General features: G+C 32.6%; 1 protein-coding gene across 1 annotated transcript; it reads left to right on the top strand.

Moving 5' to 3' along the window:
- The first annotated feature begins 1,589 nt into the window (after nt 1-1,589).
- Nucleotides 1,590-2,270, top strand: LOC130443106 (uncharacterized). The gene has a single exon (XM_056777575.1). It carries the CDS (start codon nt 1,590-1,592, stop codon nt 2,268-2,270), a length of 681 nt encoding a protein of 226 aa, XP_056633553.1.
- The last annotated feature ends 15,790 nt before the right edge of the window (nt 2,271-18,060 follow it).

Below are 18,060 nucleotides of genomic sequence, written 5' to 3'. Positions count from 1 at the left end.
GAATATTTTATTTCCAACGTTGGTATTGGACGTTGGCCATGGAAAGTCGGTTTTTTGACCCACGTCAAAGGAATAGTTAACATTTGAACATAGTTGAAATCAATACTTATGGTACACAACACAAATTTCTTGTCAACTTCACCAAAGTTGACTGTATCAACCAGATTATTTTAAAAGAATTTATATCTGTTGTATGCTTTTTTTATTACAAATTTCGCATTAACCGTATACTGGTTATTAGCGATTTAGTAAAGGTTAAGTATTTTATCTATGAATATTTGTTAAATTAAATTTATGATAGAGATCTGTTTAAGGTAATTTTCAAGGTAAGTATTTAGGTCCTAAAATTTCACGTATTGTTCCGAGTGGTAGATTTGTTGATGATCTTTCTGAGTTAAGAAATGAACATTCTGCGATTATGTGTTTTATAGTCAATTTGCAATTGCAGTTGCTACATTTTGGTTTAGGTTTCGCATCAAATAAGTAGCTATGCGTCAGTCGCGTATGGCCTAGACGCAGACGTGTTAGAAGAACTTCATCTCTGCGATTTTTCGGTAGTATTGACCATTGTTTTACTGAGTCTTTCACTTCACGAAGTTTATGTGTAGACGTTGACCATTTGTTCTCCCATTCATTAAGCACTTTACGCTTTAGGATTGTTGTAATATCGGCAGTAATTAAAAAGTTCGCGCACTCCGCACTATCACTATTTACAGCTTCCTTAGCGGCCAGGGCTGCCTCTTCGTTTCCTTTTATTCCAGTGTGAGGGGATCCAACAGAATACTATTTTTTGTTGTTATCTTGTATATATCGCAGTTGTTGCTTGATTTTGATTGCTAAAGGATTTGTGGTGTGAATTTTTTTTTGGATTGAGTTAAGGGAGTCTGTGAGTATGAGATGATTAGGTTCGTTTGATGAAACGGCCATGTGTGTAGCTCGATATATTGCATATAATTCAGCAGTGAAAGTGGATGCGGCTAGTTACATATGAAGTAACAGCTGATAACATATAATAAATGTGATGACTTCGCGGAAACGTGGAAGATAATAAAAACTGCATTTCTTTTAATAATTCATTCTTTGTTCTAACGTTGCTTAATAAACATATATTGTAATTGTAATTTTTGTTTTTAAAAATCCAAATTCGAAGTTTTAATACATAATTGGCGCAGTCAGTAGGATACGCACGGGTTTCGGAAGTGAACAGTTTCGCATTGTGCCGGAAGTGAAATTCGGGACCTTGGAGTTTCAACACCTTAAGTGCGTATTACGAACAGGAGCAGGGAATCAAGAAAAGGAGCAGGAAAGCAGAGCGCTCGAATCGACGAACAATCTGGAAGTGCCTTTTCCTTTTTACCTTTCCAAACCCCTCTGTATAAGGATTTTGGTAAAGATAGTTAAATTTTGTTCATTGCGAATAAATTGCTTATTATAATAATTAATTTTAAATTATTTTCATGAGCGATATTGATGAAATAATTAACGGAATTTCAAATATAGGATTAGGCAACAAAAATAATATTAAAACTCAACGGAATATTAATAAACAATTCACTATTTCTTTCAAATCAATAAATTCAACTTTAAATATGCCTGAGATGAACTGGGATCTTTTAAAGTCTAGAATTGATAATATTAAACCGTATGACGGTAACAGTAACACGTTAAATAAATTTCTAATTAGGTGTGAAGACCTTATTAATGATTATCGGCAATTTAATGATGCACAATTATCTAAACACATATTCCAATCAGTTCAAGAAAAACTTATAGATAAAGCAGAAATATTAGTAGGTAATCGTGCTGAGTTAACAGATTGGCCGAGATTGAAAGAAGCCCTGATTCAGTGTTTCGCTGATCGTAGAAATATTGACTGTTTAGTACAAGAGCTCACTAGAATGAAACCATTTAGGAACGAACCATTGATGAACTTTGGAAGTCGAATTCAATTATTAAGAAGTAGTATAGCGCAGAAAATTAGTAATAATCCTAACATAACTAACGCGGAGAAAGTGTTCCAAATAAACCATTATGATAAAACTGCACTTAGTACTTTTATAGCAGGTTGTAGTGGTACCTTAAGAAATAACTTGCATCTTAAAAATCCAGCCTCACTGGAAGATGCAATGGCCTATCTGAACGAATTTGAAAACTTTGAAAAATTATATGGCAATCTAAATGACAATAACCGAGCAACGACGTCCAGATTTAATAGTAATTATCGACAACCTTATTCACAACCAAGATACTATCCTGAAAACCTAACATAACCCTCTTTCCAACAACCCTATCATTCCGTTGACAATAATAAACCAGTTAACCAATTCCCTAGTCAACCTATTAACATCTAACCTAGACAAATGCCCCCCAGACAATACCCGACGAACAAACAAAACGTTTTCAGACCAAACCAAAAATCCATGCACCAACTTCCTAAACCAACACCTATGTCAACGACTTCAAGAAATTCTTCCACATTATCACAAAGACAAAGATGGCCAAATAATAACAATTATAATCGAAATCAACAATTTCGAAATTCTGGACAGAATTCAAATTTTACTTTCGAAGAGCTATTCACAAACGATTACGACCAATCAGACGAACAACATTACTATCAGAACCAAAATACGGACGATAATGACCAAAATCAAATGTACTATAACTATGACAAGACAGTAAATGAAAATTTTATCCAAACGAGCCAACAGCAAGGAATACCTTAGTAGAAATTAACATTTCAACAGAAAATGCATTACCTTACATAGAAATTAATAATCCCAAATTAAAATTACTTATAGATACCGGTAGTTCACGTTCAATTATTGAACCTGATATTATAGAAAAAACTTATCCAAATTCCGTTAATCGAATCAATGCACAAATTAAGACAGCTTTGGGTAGTCGAGATATTGTATATCAATCCAAACTATTTGATCTCCTTTTTATTATTTGATTTCCACGAATATTTCGATGGTATTATAGGACTAAATGATTTAAGAAATATGAACTTTAATATTGATCTTATAAATAACAAATTAATAGGACCAAATACTGAGATACCTCTCAGATATAAACGGAAAGAAAACTCAAATATATTATTCTCAGTAGAACCACAACAAAAAATTCTAAAGAAGTTACTTGTTTCTATTTTTAATGGAGAAATATTGATAAATGAAGGTAAAATAGGACCATTATATATACCGCAAATTTTGACTGATGCCAGAAACGGATTTGCTCTTGTAGAAATCCAAAACAAAACAAATCGAATAATTTCAGTTAATCTTAAAGAACCTTTAGAGATAGTGTCATTCGAAAAATCTAGTTATGATACCTTTAATGTTAATTCGTTTCTAAATTTAAATAACGAAGACAATAATAAATAAAAAAAAAATATCGATATATCACAATTAATTAGGACAAACCACATGAACGCGGAAGAAAAAGCTGAAATCTTAAAGCTTATTCGAAAATTTTCAGACATCTTCTCTAAACCGGGTGATAAATTATCCTTCACGGCAAGAACAAAACACGAAATTAAAACGACCGAAAATCATATACATTGTAATTCGTACAGATATCCCTATATTCATAAACAAAAAATAAATAACCAGATAGATGAAATGCTGGATAAAGGCATAATACGGCCCTCAACTTCACCATGGTCATCCCCTATTTGGATAGTCAATAAAAAAGAAGACCAATCGGGGAAACAAAAATATCGTCTAGTCATCGATTATCGTAAACTCAACGAAAAAACGATCCCAGATCGATATCCGATACCAAATATTAATTCGATTCTCGACAAACTGGGAAGATCAAACTATTTTTCAACTATTGACCTTTGGGCTGGTTTTCATCAAATCCAAATGGACAAAAATTCCATACCAAAAACAGCTTTTACTGTCGATAACGGCCATTATGAGTTTCTTAGAATGCCGTTTGGGTTAAGAAACTCGCCATCCACTTTTCAACGTGTTATGGATGAAATTTTAAAGGATCTCCAAAATAAAGTGTGTATGGTCTATATGGACGACATAATAATATTCAGTACCGGACTTCAAGAACACCTTCAAAATTTAAAACTTGTTTTTTCGAAACTACGCGAAGCGAAACTTAAAATTCAATTAGACAAATCAGAATTCCTACGAAAAGAGGTAGAATTTCTAGGTCATATAGTAACAACAGACGGGATAAAACCCAACACAAAAAAAATCTCAGCTATTAAGAAATTTCCCGTACCAAAAACACAAAAAGAAATAAAATCTTTTCTAGGATTATTAGGATACTACCGTAAATTTATAAAAAATTTTGCTAAAATCACAAAACCCATGACTAAATGCCTGAAGAAAAACGAAAAAGTAATACATACAAAAGAATTTATAGATTGTTTTGAAACATGTAAAAATATTTTAACATCTGAACCAGTTTTAATTTATCCGGATTTCGATAAAGAATTTGAAGTAACTACAGATAGTTCCAACTACGCAATAGGCGCAGTTCTTTCACAAAATAACCACCCTATATGTTATGCATCAAGGACTCTAAATCCAGCCGAAATAAACTATTCAACGATTCAGAAAGAACTCCTAGCAATAGTATGGAGCTGCAAATACTTTCGCCCATACCTTTTCGGCCGGAAATTCACAATATATTCAGACCACAAGCCACTGCAATGGCTCCTCTCCATGAAATACCCAAATTCTATGCTAGTCAGATGGAGATTGAAATTAGAAGAGTACGACTACGTCATCAAATATAAAAAAGGATCGTCGAACTCAGCCGTAGATGCCCTAAGTAGAAATCCATACATAGAATTGAATGCTATGGATAATGAATCAATAATAAATAACGTAGGAGATGCGGACGAAATAATAGAAAACTTCCTATAAAATCCTGACGAAATTCCTCCACTCTCTAGCCCTGACCTCGAGGAAATACCGAACATACGTCGAGAGAGAATCTTATCTTTTCTATTCCAATTATCGAGAGAGTATTAAACACATACAAGAACCAAATATTCATAACAACTGGAGAAATAGAATCGATCAAATGTAAAACTGCCAAAATTTTTGACAATACTAGATTATATGTTACACTACCTTCAAACATTTCTTCATTCCATATAATAAATTTCGTAAAAGAACACTTCGCCCCAAACAAAAGATACGCTATTTATTTCAAACACCGCGATTTACCTAGAATATTCACGACTACGATGCGATCGTACTTCAAAAATTCTGCTTTCAAAATTATACAAAGTAACACCGTTTTAGAGGATTTACAAACTAAAGAAGCACAAGTAGAGAAACTCAAATTTTATCATGAAACTAAAACTTGCCACCGCGATATTAACGAAATGAAAATAGTACTTGGTAAACGATTTTATTGGCCAAAAATGTCCGATGACATTGTAGAATACGTGAATAATTGCGAAATTTATCAAAAAAACAAATACGATCGAAACCCACCAGTAATAAAATTCAACCTAACACCAACTACTTCACGTCCTTTTCAACATATTCATATTGACTGTTTTCAAATTTCAGGAAACACTTACTTAACCGTAATAGATACATTTTCTCGATACGGCCAAGCCTACCCTTTATCAGCTGTAAACGGAATATCTATAGTAGAATGCCTATTTAATTTTATAACACACCATGGATTGCCCATAAAAATAACAGCAGATTCGGGTACGGAATTTAAAAATAAAGATCTTGAAAACTTTTGTGAACTTTACAAAATTGAACTTCACTTCACAATCGCTAGAAACAGCAATTCAAATAGCCCCGTGGAGAGGTTTCATTCCACACTTATTGAACATGTACGATGTTTAAGAGAACAAAATCGAAGTCTCACATCAGATCAATTGATAAAACTGGCCATACTTGGGTATAACAACTCAATTCATAGTGTCACCAAATATACACCGTTCGAGGTAATAAAGGGACACATAAATGAAACAAACCCTTTTGACCTTAATGATCACATAATAATATCAGACTATGTACAAGCTCATAAACAAGCAACCACAAGACTTTACGAAAATATAACAGAGACTAATAAAACCATAAAAGAAAAGATTATTAATGATAGGAACGAAAAGCGCACCAAAGCGCCCCTGACTACAAAAAAGAAAAAGTAGCCTATATTCGTACAAAAACAAGAAACAAAAAACTTCCAAAATTCGAAAAATTGAAAATATTAGCTCAGAAAAAAAATAAATTAATAACATATAAAAACATTTATCACAAAGCAAGTGGAAGAAAACCCAAAACTAATAAAAAACAAATTTTTCAGAAAGATGGGGCAGATGAAAATAATATTCCTAGCACTTCTGGCAATACAAAAACTGCACAAGTGTAACGCTACGGAAGACATAGACCTAACTACTATCGATAATCCTTTACTACCGATACAATTAGGAGACTCCCGTCTCATATATAGTAAACATACCTTTATACATAATTTAGAACCTATTATTAAGCAATTGTTCAACATTGAAAAACATTTTTTCATTATAAAAAATAATTTAGAAGTGAGAAATGCAACTAATGAAATCTCATATCATGCCTTATCTCAAGACATGTTGTTGAGAACAGAATTTTTCATCAAAATTACACGTACGAAACTTGATAATTTACAACCTCATATACGTAATAAAAGAAGTTTCTTTGACGGGGTCGGTCAACTACAAAAATGGTTGTTTGGTACACTTGATACCGATGACGGTAATAAATATGATAACGCAATAAAAATTCTAGAAACAAACCAACAAAACATGATTACGGAAATAAACTTACAAAGTTCACTTTCCAAGAATCTTATAAGAAATTACAATGTAACAATTCACACCTTATCAAAAAATCAAGAAAAATTTGCAACTTCTCTCGAAAAATTTCAAATCAGCGTGCAAAAATCATTCACTGAATCACACGAGTATTTAACCTTTCAAGCAATCATTTCACAAATAAATTTAGACTGTCAAAATATTATCACATTGTTAGATAATTTGGAAGACTCCATAGCTTTCGCAAAACTAAACACACTTCATCCTTCTATTATCCCTAGTCAAGAGTTACAAAAAACGCTAGAATATTTAAGGAAAATTTACCCTGACAACCAAATTACAAAATTTAAAAACATTCTAGCATACTACCAATTTTTAGGCACTCAAGTTTCGGTTGCTAAAAATAAATTAATTTTTGCTATATATATACCAATTATCAAAGCCGAAGTCCTTAAATTATATCACCTCTTCCCCATCATTCAAAACAACCAAATATTCTCCCTAAAATACTCCTATCTGGCACGAAACAACTCGAATAATCAATTTATAGAAGAAATCTGTCCACTACTAGAAAATGTATATTTTTGCATCGAAGACCACTCTCCTAACGACAATTGCACCCTGCAGCTCCTCGAAAACCAGTCGACTAAAGGTTGCCAAAAAATAAATTCAAAATTAGAAGAATCACTTACTGAACAAATCACACAAGACGAGATAATTATCATTCCAGCAAAAACGGAAAAAGTTTTTCCAAATGCAACACAGACAAATATCTAGAAGTAAAGAAACCTACACTAATACAAATACCAAAGTCATGTCAAATAGAAATCAACGCGAAAAAATTCTTCAACGACGTCAAAATACAACGAGGAAAACCACTACTTCTTCCCAAACCAATTACAGAAGAATACGATACGATTGCAGAATACGAAACACCCAAAATGGAAAAAATCAATTTAGAAGACATTCAAGAAATAAGCAGAATGACGAATCAACTTATACCACTAAAAATTCCAATATCCAGCCACTATCCCAAAATTTCTGGTAGTTTATCTTTACTAGCCATAATTTTATTTATACTGGGATGGATTTTTAAGAAGATAATCAAGAAAACCCTGCAAAAATGCTGCAAAAACCAGAAAAAGAAAGAAAATTCAATAGAAGAGTACCCAGAAGAGTCCAAAATCAAACACCACTCCATATTGTTCTCATCTTAGAGGGGAGGAGTTACATATGAAGTAACAGCTGATAACATATAATAAATGTGATGACTTCGCGGAAACGTGGAAGATAATAAAACTGCATTTCTTTTAATAATTCATTCTTTGTTCTAACGTTGCTTAATAAACATATATTGTAATTGTAATTTTTGTTTTTAAAAATCCAAATTCGAAGTTTTAATATATAATTGGCTGGAAGAGCTTTTAGCATATATTTGGAGGTTGGTAATGAATTTGGTGCTTTCTATTGTCCATGGTTGAGTCTGAGAAGACTCGATAGGAAGGCATTCAGGAATAAAGAAATTTAATTCGCTTAGATATAATCGAATTCTAGCATCATAAAAAGGTTTGGGGGTTCTGAGTTTATTTGAAAAAAAATTTGGGAATTTCTTGGAGAAGCTGTTTTGAAGGGTTGGATTGGATTTCAGTTTGGCTGCATATGTAAGGCTCAAATATATTCTTCTGTCTCCCAAAAATGGTTCCCCTGATTCGCAGTACAGACTTTCCACTAGTGTCGTTTTTAATGCACCTGTTATCAAACTTAAGACTGAGTTGTGAAAGCTGACGAGTTTTTTCAGAAGCGATTTGTTAGCTGTTGAATATACAATTGATCCATAATCTAGTTTTCGGTACAATGTTAGTAATGTTTGGCGATCTGCACCTCATTCTTTGTTCGTTAGCATTTTCAGTAAGTTTAATCGTTTGTTGCAAGCTAGGAGAAGATTTCTAATATGATAGTTCTAGCTTAGTGTGTGGTCGATTAGTATACCGAGAAATTTTATTGATGTTCCATTTTTATGTCAACATTATAAAGTTTCAACACCGGTACGTTTGGTATCTTCTTTTGTCTTGAGAAAAGTCTTTGTAGTTGAAAGAGTAAAACCAGTTTTTTGTGAACACAGTTCTAAGTTATGGATAAAAGCCTGATTTTGTGAGAAGAGGTTTTTAATATTTTTTCCTTTACAGTAAACAACCAAGTCATCTGTGTATAATCGAGCTTTTACTGGTAACTTTAAGTTTTTCAGGATGTCATTGATTGAGATGATAAAGAGTGTGGGACTTTTGATTGATCCTTGGGGTATACCATTATTGAAATATATTTTTTCGGAGGTGGTGCCATTGGCTTTCACTTTAAATGTTCGATTTTTCAGGAAGTTTTTGATAAAAACCAGGCAGTGACCATGTATGTTGAATTCGTATAATTTTTTTATGATGTAATCATGACTTGCAATGTCAAAAGCTCGGTTAATTTCAAATAAAATATCTAAACAGCTGTTTTTTAGGGCAAATGCTTCGTTGATTCCACTTTCCAAGTCTATTATATTATCCAGGGCTGATCTATGAAGACTAAATCCGCTTTTTTCCGATATAATAAGGTTTCGTTTTTTTAGGGTCCAGAGCAATCTGTTGTTTATATTTTTTTCCATTAGTTTGCACATAGCACATGTGAGAGATATAGGTCTATAGGATTCAGGATGGGTTCTAGTATAGAAATTATTATGGATTCATGCCACTTTTCAGGAAAGTTATGTCGCAGCCAAATGGTATTGAACAGGTTAAGGATGTATTCGTGAGCAATTAAGGGGAGATGTTTCAAGACAACTGGTACTTCATCTGGTCCTGGTGACGTTTCTTTCAGGCTTGAAAGAGCTTCATCATATTCTTGGGTGGTAATGGGTAAATTAATGGGTTCGTTTTCATCGAACTGTATCATTATCTCATCCTTTTCCTTTCTCTTATGGGTAATAACAGTATCATCATAATTGCATGTGATGGAGCAGTTTTTGTATGGTGCTTGTAGAGTCTTGATATTTTTCTTACTCTTTCCCATACCTCCGTCATGGGTGTTTCAGAATTTATTGTAGAGACGTATTCTATCCAGGATTTGCGTTTAGCTTCGGCTCGAGTTTTAAAGAATTCGATTTTGTTTGCTAGTGTATTGTATCTTTTATATCTATTGAAAGCTTTTTCGTTGCTTCTAATTGCTGATTCGCAGTCGATATTTCGCTATTTCAGTCGCGTAGCTCTTTCGATTGATATGTTTGCTGCTCGCTGAAAGATACTAATAAGGTTTTTTAAAGCTTCGTCTATATGTGTTGGAATTATGTAAGTTGTCAAACATTTTGAAATAATTGTTTTGAAAAGACCCCAGTTTGCTTTTTTTAAGTTCCAATTTGGATATAAGTCGTGATTGTGATTTGGTTTTCTATTGTTATGAATAACTGTTGTAGGTATAGTCCAGCCGATCCCAGGAAAGAGCCGGAGTCAAAGTTGGGTCACAGATAGTGAGGTCAATACATAAACCCTGTCCTGATTGTATGTTAAATCTAGTTGGATGGAGTAGTAAGCGACCTTTGTGGTTTATTGATGTGGATCTCCACATGGTGTTATGGGCATTGAAGTATCCGACTATTATTCTAGGTTCAGGGATTTGCTCCAATAATTAATCTAATTCTTTAGCATCTATTTGATATGCTGGAGGAATATATACATTGCAGATATTTACTTTTGGATTAGTGAGTAGTTCGATAGCTACGACTTCAAGGTTTGTAAGGATCGTGATTTCTGTAGCGTGGAGAGATTTTTCTACAAATATTGCTACTCCTCCACTAGCTATTTCAGTATTTATTCGGTTCTTGTAAGCTGTTAAATTGCCTGAGCGGTTCGTTGTTATTGTGTTTGAAATTGGTTTATTGAAGACAAATAACTTCGCATTTCTGTTTGGATAGGATGGTTTGCAACATTGGTAAGTTGTTATAAAAGCCATTGATATTCCATTGTAGAATAGATGTAAGGTCCATGAGAATACAGAGAGAAAATAGAAGAAAAGAAAAAAAAATATTAAAGTAAATTTTTGGTTCAGTTAGTTAATATTTGTTTGATATGATTCACTTTCTGCTTCTGAGAGGTCTGTTTCTGGTATGTTATTTGTAGGTGAGAAAACAGTTTCTTCTTGATTTTAGTGCATCTGCTTTTGATAGATCTGTGCTCAAAGAAAGGGTACATTTTTGTTAGCATGTCTATTAATGTAGTAAAATCATTTGTGTAGTTCTTTATAATACTTATTGGATCAGATGAACCGTAGACATTTTCAAAAAAGTCAGATATCTGGTTGTGGTTCAATATTAAAGGAGGATTTTGTTCTGAAATGACTTTTCTAATTGGTTCCATGAGAATTTCCATGAGATTTCTGGTTTATTTTTAGGCTTTTTACTTGGCCTATTTGGTTTGGGGAAAGAAGGTTTCTTAGGGTTCTCTGGTTCGTTTCCTTGTGGTTGAGGAGGAGGCGCAATTATTTGCTCGTAGTTGCGTTTGGTGCTGTTTTGCGGAATTTATTTTATGTTTATGGGGGATACATTCTGGGAGTGAGGTGCTATAGGGGTTTCTGATAAGATCTCTTCAGTTATTTGGGATTCTTCATAAGTTTGTAATTGGGAGTTCTTACAGTTTACTGCAGTACGACCTGGTTTGTTTGCATGTAAAACATAGTAGACGGTCTTGGGATAGATAAATTCTGTAGCTGGTGTTTTCGTGTGTGATCATTAGATAATCGGGTATTTGGATTGTGGATGGTGAAATAAAAATTTGTCTTCTGAAGCTGTAGATGTGGTTATATTCCGGAATTGTGGAGCTAATTTTGAGGAAAGACATTGGTGAGAGTGTATTGAGACCTATTTTGTTACGTTCATCGATTAGAGCTGAGTGTGGTATGGTGGGCATACATTTGAGAGTATTAATATTTTGGAAGGTGTTATAAGCTTTCAGGCTTGGATCGGAGTGTTGTTGATAATGATCAGACCTTTATGAAAGGTCATGAAGCGTTCTACAGTATCTTCATTTGCGAGGTACATGCATATTAGGGTTTCAAATTTCCAAATGTTTGAATTTCAAATGACTTTGCTCTTGCTCTGCGTCCAAGTGAAGCAAATGTTAACTGTCTCGAGTTTCAGGATGATCGGACAACATTTAGAGGTTGCACACTTTGAACATGAACAGTTTTTAACCTGGTTTGCATATTTCTAATTTTGAGTTATATCGGAAACACTAAGTTCTAATGGACTTAGTTTTCTTGTGTTTCAGGTAATTGGGCAACTAAAAGAGGAATTTGGCTGTTAGAAAAAGTGCATAGTAGTGAGTTTTTAGGAGCTCGGCTTCATTCAAAGGAACAAGTACTCTTAGTATTCATTCACCATCATAAGGAACTAAACGAAACACTTTCTACAGCAGCTAAATCCACCAGTACTAAACTTCAAGTAATTTGGAAGAAAGCAAATATACCTGTTAAAACTGAAGAAAACATTCGTTTTAGCATACAGAAACTGTACAAAGAATATCAAAATCTCGGCAAAGAAAAATCAATAAACACGGATAAGGCTAAGTTAAAACGCGAGATGTGGAAAGGTGATCTGGTCGAATTATTTGTCATTTCCCGCCAAAATGTAATGTATATGACTGAAGTATCACAAGAAGATAAAGACTTTCTCATGTCTCAAAGAGAAGATCGCATGAGTTCATCAATGAGTGGTGTTGATAAGGTTTTTGTCGCTAAAGCTAAAACGAAAACTTTAAAAAAAGAAAAACAAGAGTTATACAAAAGCAAACACTTCCAATCTATAGCTGAGATTAATAAGACAGTAGCAGTTGAATTCTCATCTGCGTCATCATCCGAAGATAAAAAAGACAGTGAGTTTTTGGCTCTAGTAACAAAAAGTAACGAGCGATTCCTAAATTAAAACCTCTAGATCAAACACTCACGTCTACTAGCGATCGGGAACAGCTTTCTGTTCGGCAAGCAAGTACTTCATTCATAGCAACAGCAAAGAGTCTTGGTCATGACGTTTCTAATATTTCTGTGTCCCCATCTACTGTGTCTCGAGCTCGGACAATTAACAGAACCAACATGACAGAGAAAATTGAAGAGTCACTTTTTGAAAATCCTCCACCTTTGGTATTACATTGGGATAGTAAACTGCTACTCTCAGTAGCCCACGGAAGTGTCAAGACTCTGGAAGATAGATTAGCAGTTCTAGTGACTGGAAAAAACTTCATCATCCATGAAACAGTCATCCATGAAGTAGACGGATTTGGACTACGTGACAAGATCATTGGTATATACATGTATTTCGATACAACCGCAACAAATAGAGGGTTGATCCAAGGGGCATGTACAAGAATTGAAAAAGAGTTAAATCACACACTGTTATGGTTAGCTTGCCGTCACCACACCCATGAACTTATATTAAAAGGAGTGTTTGAGGAGTGTTATCGCACGCCTTCAAGTGGTCCAGACGTGCAGATTTTCAAGAAGCTCCAAAGTCAATGGAACTCACTTGACAAGATGTCATACACAACAATATTGGATGAGAAGAGTTCCTTAGAAGGCCCTCTAGAAGAACAAAGACAGAAGATGATAAGTTACATAGAAAAGGTCCTAAAAACGGGCCGTCATCCTAGAGAAGACTACAAGGAATTGTTAGAGTTATCACTTCTCAACTTAGGGGGTTGGTGTAAGAAAGAGTTCAGTTTTAAAATCCCAGGAGCTTTGCAACCAAGCAAGAAGGATGGCAAAAGCAATGTATGCACTTAAAATTGCCCTCTTCACTAAACTGTTGAATTTTCCTCAACGAGAATTGAACGGAATATCAATGACAACTTCTAAAAGTTTCTATCTATAGATTTATAAATTTTTAGAACTGTGATAACTATCAAAGCTCTGTTATATGCTGTTCATAACGTTTTCTTTTCTTTAGGTAAGTTTAGGTAAAGTTCCAGCCTTCGTCCTTGGACACATCTTGTTGCACCGGCTTTACCTATACTTTTAAAGGATTGCTACTACTCGTATCGGCCAGAATCAGGGATGCCAGATGGTTAGAAGCTAAAATCGTGAGGGCCGTAGTAAGAAAATCGTGAGTGGGAATAAAAGTAGAAAATACAAGTGATATTTTATTTATTTACCTACTTTTACAAAAATATGAACAATAAGTGCCGAAGTAAAATTAACTTAAAGAGAAAATAAAATTAAAAATACCTAATAAAAAAAAGTATGATATAATGTGTTGTTACAGAATTTATTTTATTTGTTAAGTCTGAAGACACATTGAAGTTGTAGCGATTGCCACTATTTGCAACTACACTTTTTGTTAAAAGACCCCTTCCAACTTTGTGATTTTAAGGCGATTTCTTAGCAAAGTTTCGTTCAGATTTACTTGGCAATGCTCATTTGTCGCTAAGTAACAGTTTGACCCCAAAGCTCAGGTTTCGGATTGGTTCAAACTGCAGTTTTGTATCTTGGTATGCTCCACTTTCTCCACAACCCTTGTAAATAGTAATTTCGGGGACAAACTATAGTTTGCATTAAAACCTGGCTATTTTTCTGGTTATATAAATTTAAAACGGTTATATTGTTGCTTTTACGTCTCGTTACAAATTGTGAAAACACTCGACATTAGTGTTTAACTTCTGGCAATCGTCAATAGTTTACACCGTAAAATTTAAACATAAACAATTCGGAAAAATATTATGATGTTTGGTAATGCGTGATCTGCATTATTTTTTCTCTGTCAAACAATTCAACGACAGCTCGCTTTATTTATTTTTAGTTTTGTTTCCATGTAATTATATCAATGGTGTTGCATAATTATGGATGTAATTTATATATATATATATATATATATATATATATATATATATATATATATATATATATATATATATATATATATTCACAATTTCACAATTCACAATATTTTTCACAATTTCTCTTTGAAAATTGGCAATTTTACGTTTTTTGGCATGAGGAATCATAATTTGCACTCTAATTTAACATTGCTAATAGAGGGCGCTAGTTACACTTGTTTGTGTTAATTAAATCAAAGTAAACTTTTTTTGGACTAAACTTACAACTAAAAAAATAGAAAAATATTAAAAAGCGTTAAATTCTACAAAAAAGTTACTCTTCTTTGATTCGTGTAAATCAATCGGTTATCGAGTTATTTGCTTCTAAAAAGTTCAAAAAATTTTAATTTTTTCATAAAAACATTTTATTATTCTTTAAATATGTAACAATAACAAATTTGTAAACAAAAATAAAAAACTTCAAAGCAAATGCTCAAAATGCCCACCATTTACTTCAATACCCTTTATGATCCGCTTTCGTAACGATCTCTTAATTTCAAATAATCCTTGTCTATTATTTTTAATTACATCCGCGGCTTCTTTTATTTTCCGTCGCAGTTGTGGAAGAGAAGTAATTTTTTATTTGTAAACTAATGCCTTCATTTGCGACCAAATTGAAAAATCCAAAGGATTTAAATCAGAGTCTCTTGGTGGCCAAGCAAACTCACTCCCACGACCAATCCATCGATGCGGAAACTGTTCGTTTAAGTATTGACGAACTTGTAAAGAATAATGTGGTGGTACTCCGAGGTATATCCTCTAGTAATTCGTGTAAATGTTGTTGAAGAAAATCTAAATAAAGAGGTCCATTTAAATTGGTTGGCAGTTCAAAAGGACCTATTAAATACCCACATATTACACCACACAAAATGTTAACCTAAAACTTTTTAGAAGCAAATAACTCGATAACTAATTGAGCTACACGAATCAAAGAAGAATAACTTTTTTTTGTAGAATTTAACGCTATTTAATATTTTTTCATTATTTTAGTTCAGCCCAAAAAAAGTTTACTTTGATTTAATTAACACAAACAAGTGTAACTGGCGCCCTCTATTAGCAATGTTAAATTAAAAATTTAAATTAATAAAACCTAAAATTGTCAAGAGAAATTGTGGAAACATAAAAAATTATTGCGAAAATGAAAATTTAAATTTAAACTTTGAACACCCCTTATCTCGGAAACTAGCAATATTTGCATAAGGCATGTTGAGCAGAATCATCATATTTTGAGGTCTAGAATCTACAGTTCAGAGATTGGACATTCTTATGAATCACTCTGTATAGATATATATATACATTCATATATATATATATATATATATATATATATATATATATATATATATATATACAGTAGTTTTTTATTGGGAACGTGGCAAGGAAACAGCAAAGTGGACTAACTACAATATATTTTCCGAGCTTTTGAATACTTATCTTTCATCGTCTGAGACTGAAATTATGGTCAAATACAACAAATACAATATAAAAAATTTGTATAAATATATAACAATAATAAAATTTAAGATTTCCGGTGATTTTGATATTATTAATGCTTGTAAAAATTTTTAATCTCATGGAATTCAAAATTCAATATTCAAATTGACTTTGATAAAAATATTGATTAATTGAAATATTTATTCCGGTTACTATAGGAATTTTGATTAATTTTTGATTGGTTTGATTTTGAATGACCTTGAATTTTTATAGGTTAGATAAGGATAAGTTTTAGTGAATGATGTTTAATATTGATTGGTAAATTTATGGATAACATTAAATTTCAATAGGTTAGGTCGTTATGAATGTAGTTGAATATTCATTGGCTAGAATATAAATGACAATAAATTTGATAGGTTACGTCGTTACAAGTGGAGTTGAAATTTATAGGTAAGGTGAGGTTAGTTGGTTGTTAATGGCGTTGAATTTTCATAGAATTTGTTTTTTCAAAATCTAAAAGATATGTATAAATTACACTAAGGTTATTTAAATCAGTTTTCTTATTAATGCATTGATCATTTTGGGCAATATATGTTGTTTCTAAAAATAAACGTTTTTTGTAGTTTTTTTGGGTTGTCAAAACTTTGGCAGATTCATAATTGATATTGTGTCCTTCGTGATAGACATGAGTCGCTAAAGAACATCTATCAGGCTATAATCTGCTGTCACTCTTGTAAGAAATTATTCGACTGATCAGGGACTTTTTCGACTGACCAATGAACTTTTTGTCACAATTGAAACAAGGTATTTCATATACTATGTTGGGCAATTTATTGATTGGTGTTTCATTTTTTACTTTAGAAAAAATAGATTGAATATTAAGTGTTTGACTGTATGCTATTTTAATATTATGTTGTTTAAAGATTCCAGAAAGCTTAGGAGTAACTGATTTTATATATGGTAAAGGTGTAAAAATAGATGGAGTAGATATGTTAGAAATGACGTTTGAAAATGATGATTGAATGTTCCTGTCAATGTCAAATGAATTATACAAAATTCGTTTCAAAAGATATGGAGGATATGAGTTTTCATAAAAAAGTTTGAAAAGTATTTTAATGTTTTTTTCATGGAAAATTGGATCTGAAATTTTCAGGACTCTATAAATTAATTTTAGTGTTACGTGGGTTATATGAATGATAATTGATATATCTTCCAGAACATATTGCTTTCCTATACCAATCAAATAAAATTTTATTATTTTCGTTTCTTATAAATTTAGTATCAAGAAAAGTGTACGATTTTTCAGTATTCCCCTTTTCTATAGTAAATTGTATGTAGGGATCGAAACTATTGAAGTAAAATAATAAATTTTCAATTTCATTATATGGAAGTGATAAAATTATATCATCGACATACTTTTTCATGAATAATAATTTGAAGGGTAAAACAGACATTAGAAAGTTCAAGATATAATCCATTACATAATCTGCTAATATAGGGGAGTGCGTACCTATTGCGTTTTTGCTAAGGAAGATGTACAATTTCTTGGTTCAAGATTTTTTCTTCTCTTACGTGGTTAACTGTTTTTTCAGTGTATATACTGGTACCATAGAAAAATTTTGCCACTCTTTCAATTTTGCCTCTCTAGGCCTAGGCATCACTGGCCTAGGCGTAAATCTATCACTGCGAATTTAGTTGGCAGTATTCGTAGCAATCAATAGTGTTATATTTCTATAAAAGGCACCAAGTAAAATTTTGGTCTTATTACATAGCTCAATGATTTTGATCAACTTTAAAAATATATTTAAGCTCTTCTAAAAGAATTGTTGGCATCAGTTAGAAAAATAGAAAAATTATGGTTTGTTTTTGCAAACGTGGCTTATGTAATTATTTATATTATACATAAATTGATACGGTGCTGAATAGAACTAGTCGAAA

The sequence above is a fragment of the Diorhabda sublineata genome, chromosome 4 (assembly GCF_026230105.1).
Source record: "Diorhabda sublineata isolate icDioSubl1.1 chromosome 4, icDioSubl1.1, whole genome shotgun sequence".
NCBI classification, from domain to species: domain Eukaryota; kingdom Metazoa; phylum Arthropoda; class Insecta; order Coleoptera; family Chrysomelidae; genus Diorhabda; species Diorhabda sublineata.
This window is presented reverse-complemented; position numbering and strand designations above follow the sequence as displayed.

What these genes read in the sequence shown, in the direction of transcription:
- LOC130443106 (XM_056777575.1), top strand. Translation starts at nt 1,590, where the DNA reads ATGCCTGAGATGAACTGGGATCTTTTAAAGTCTAGAATTGATAATATT.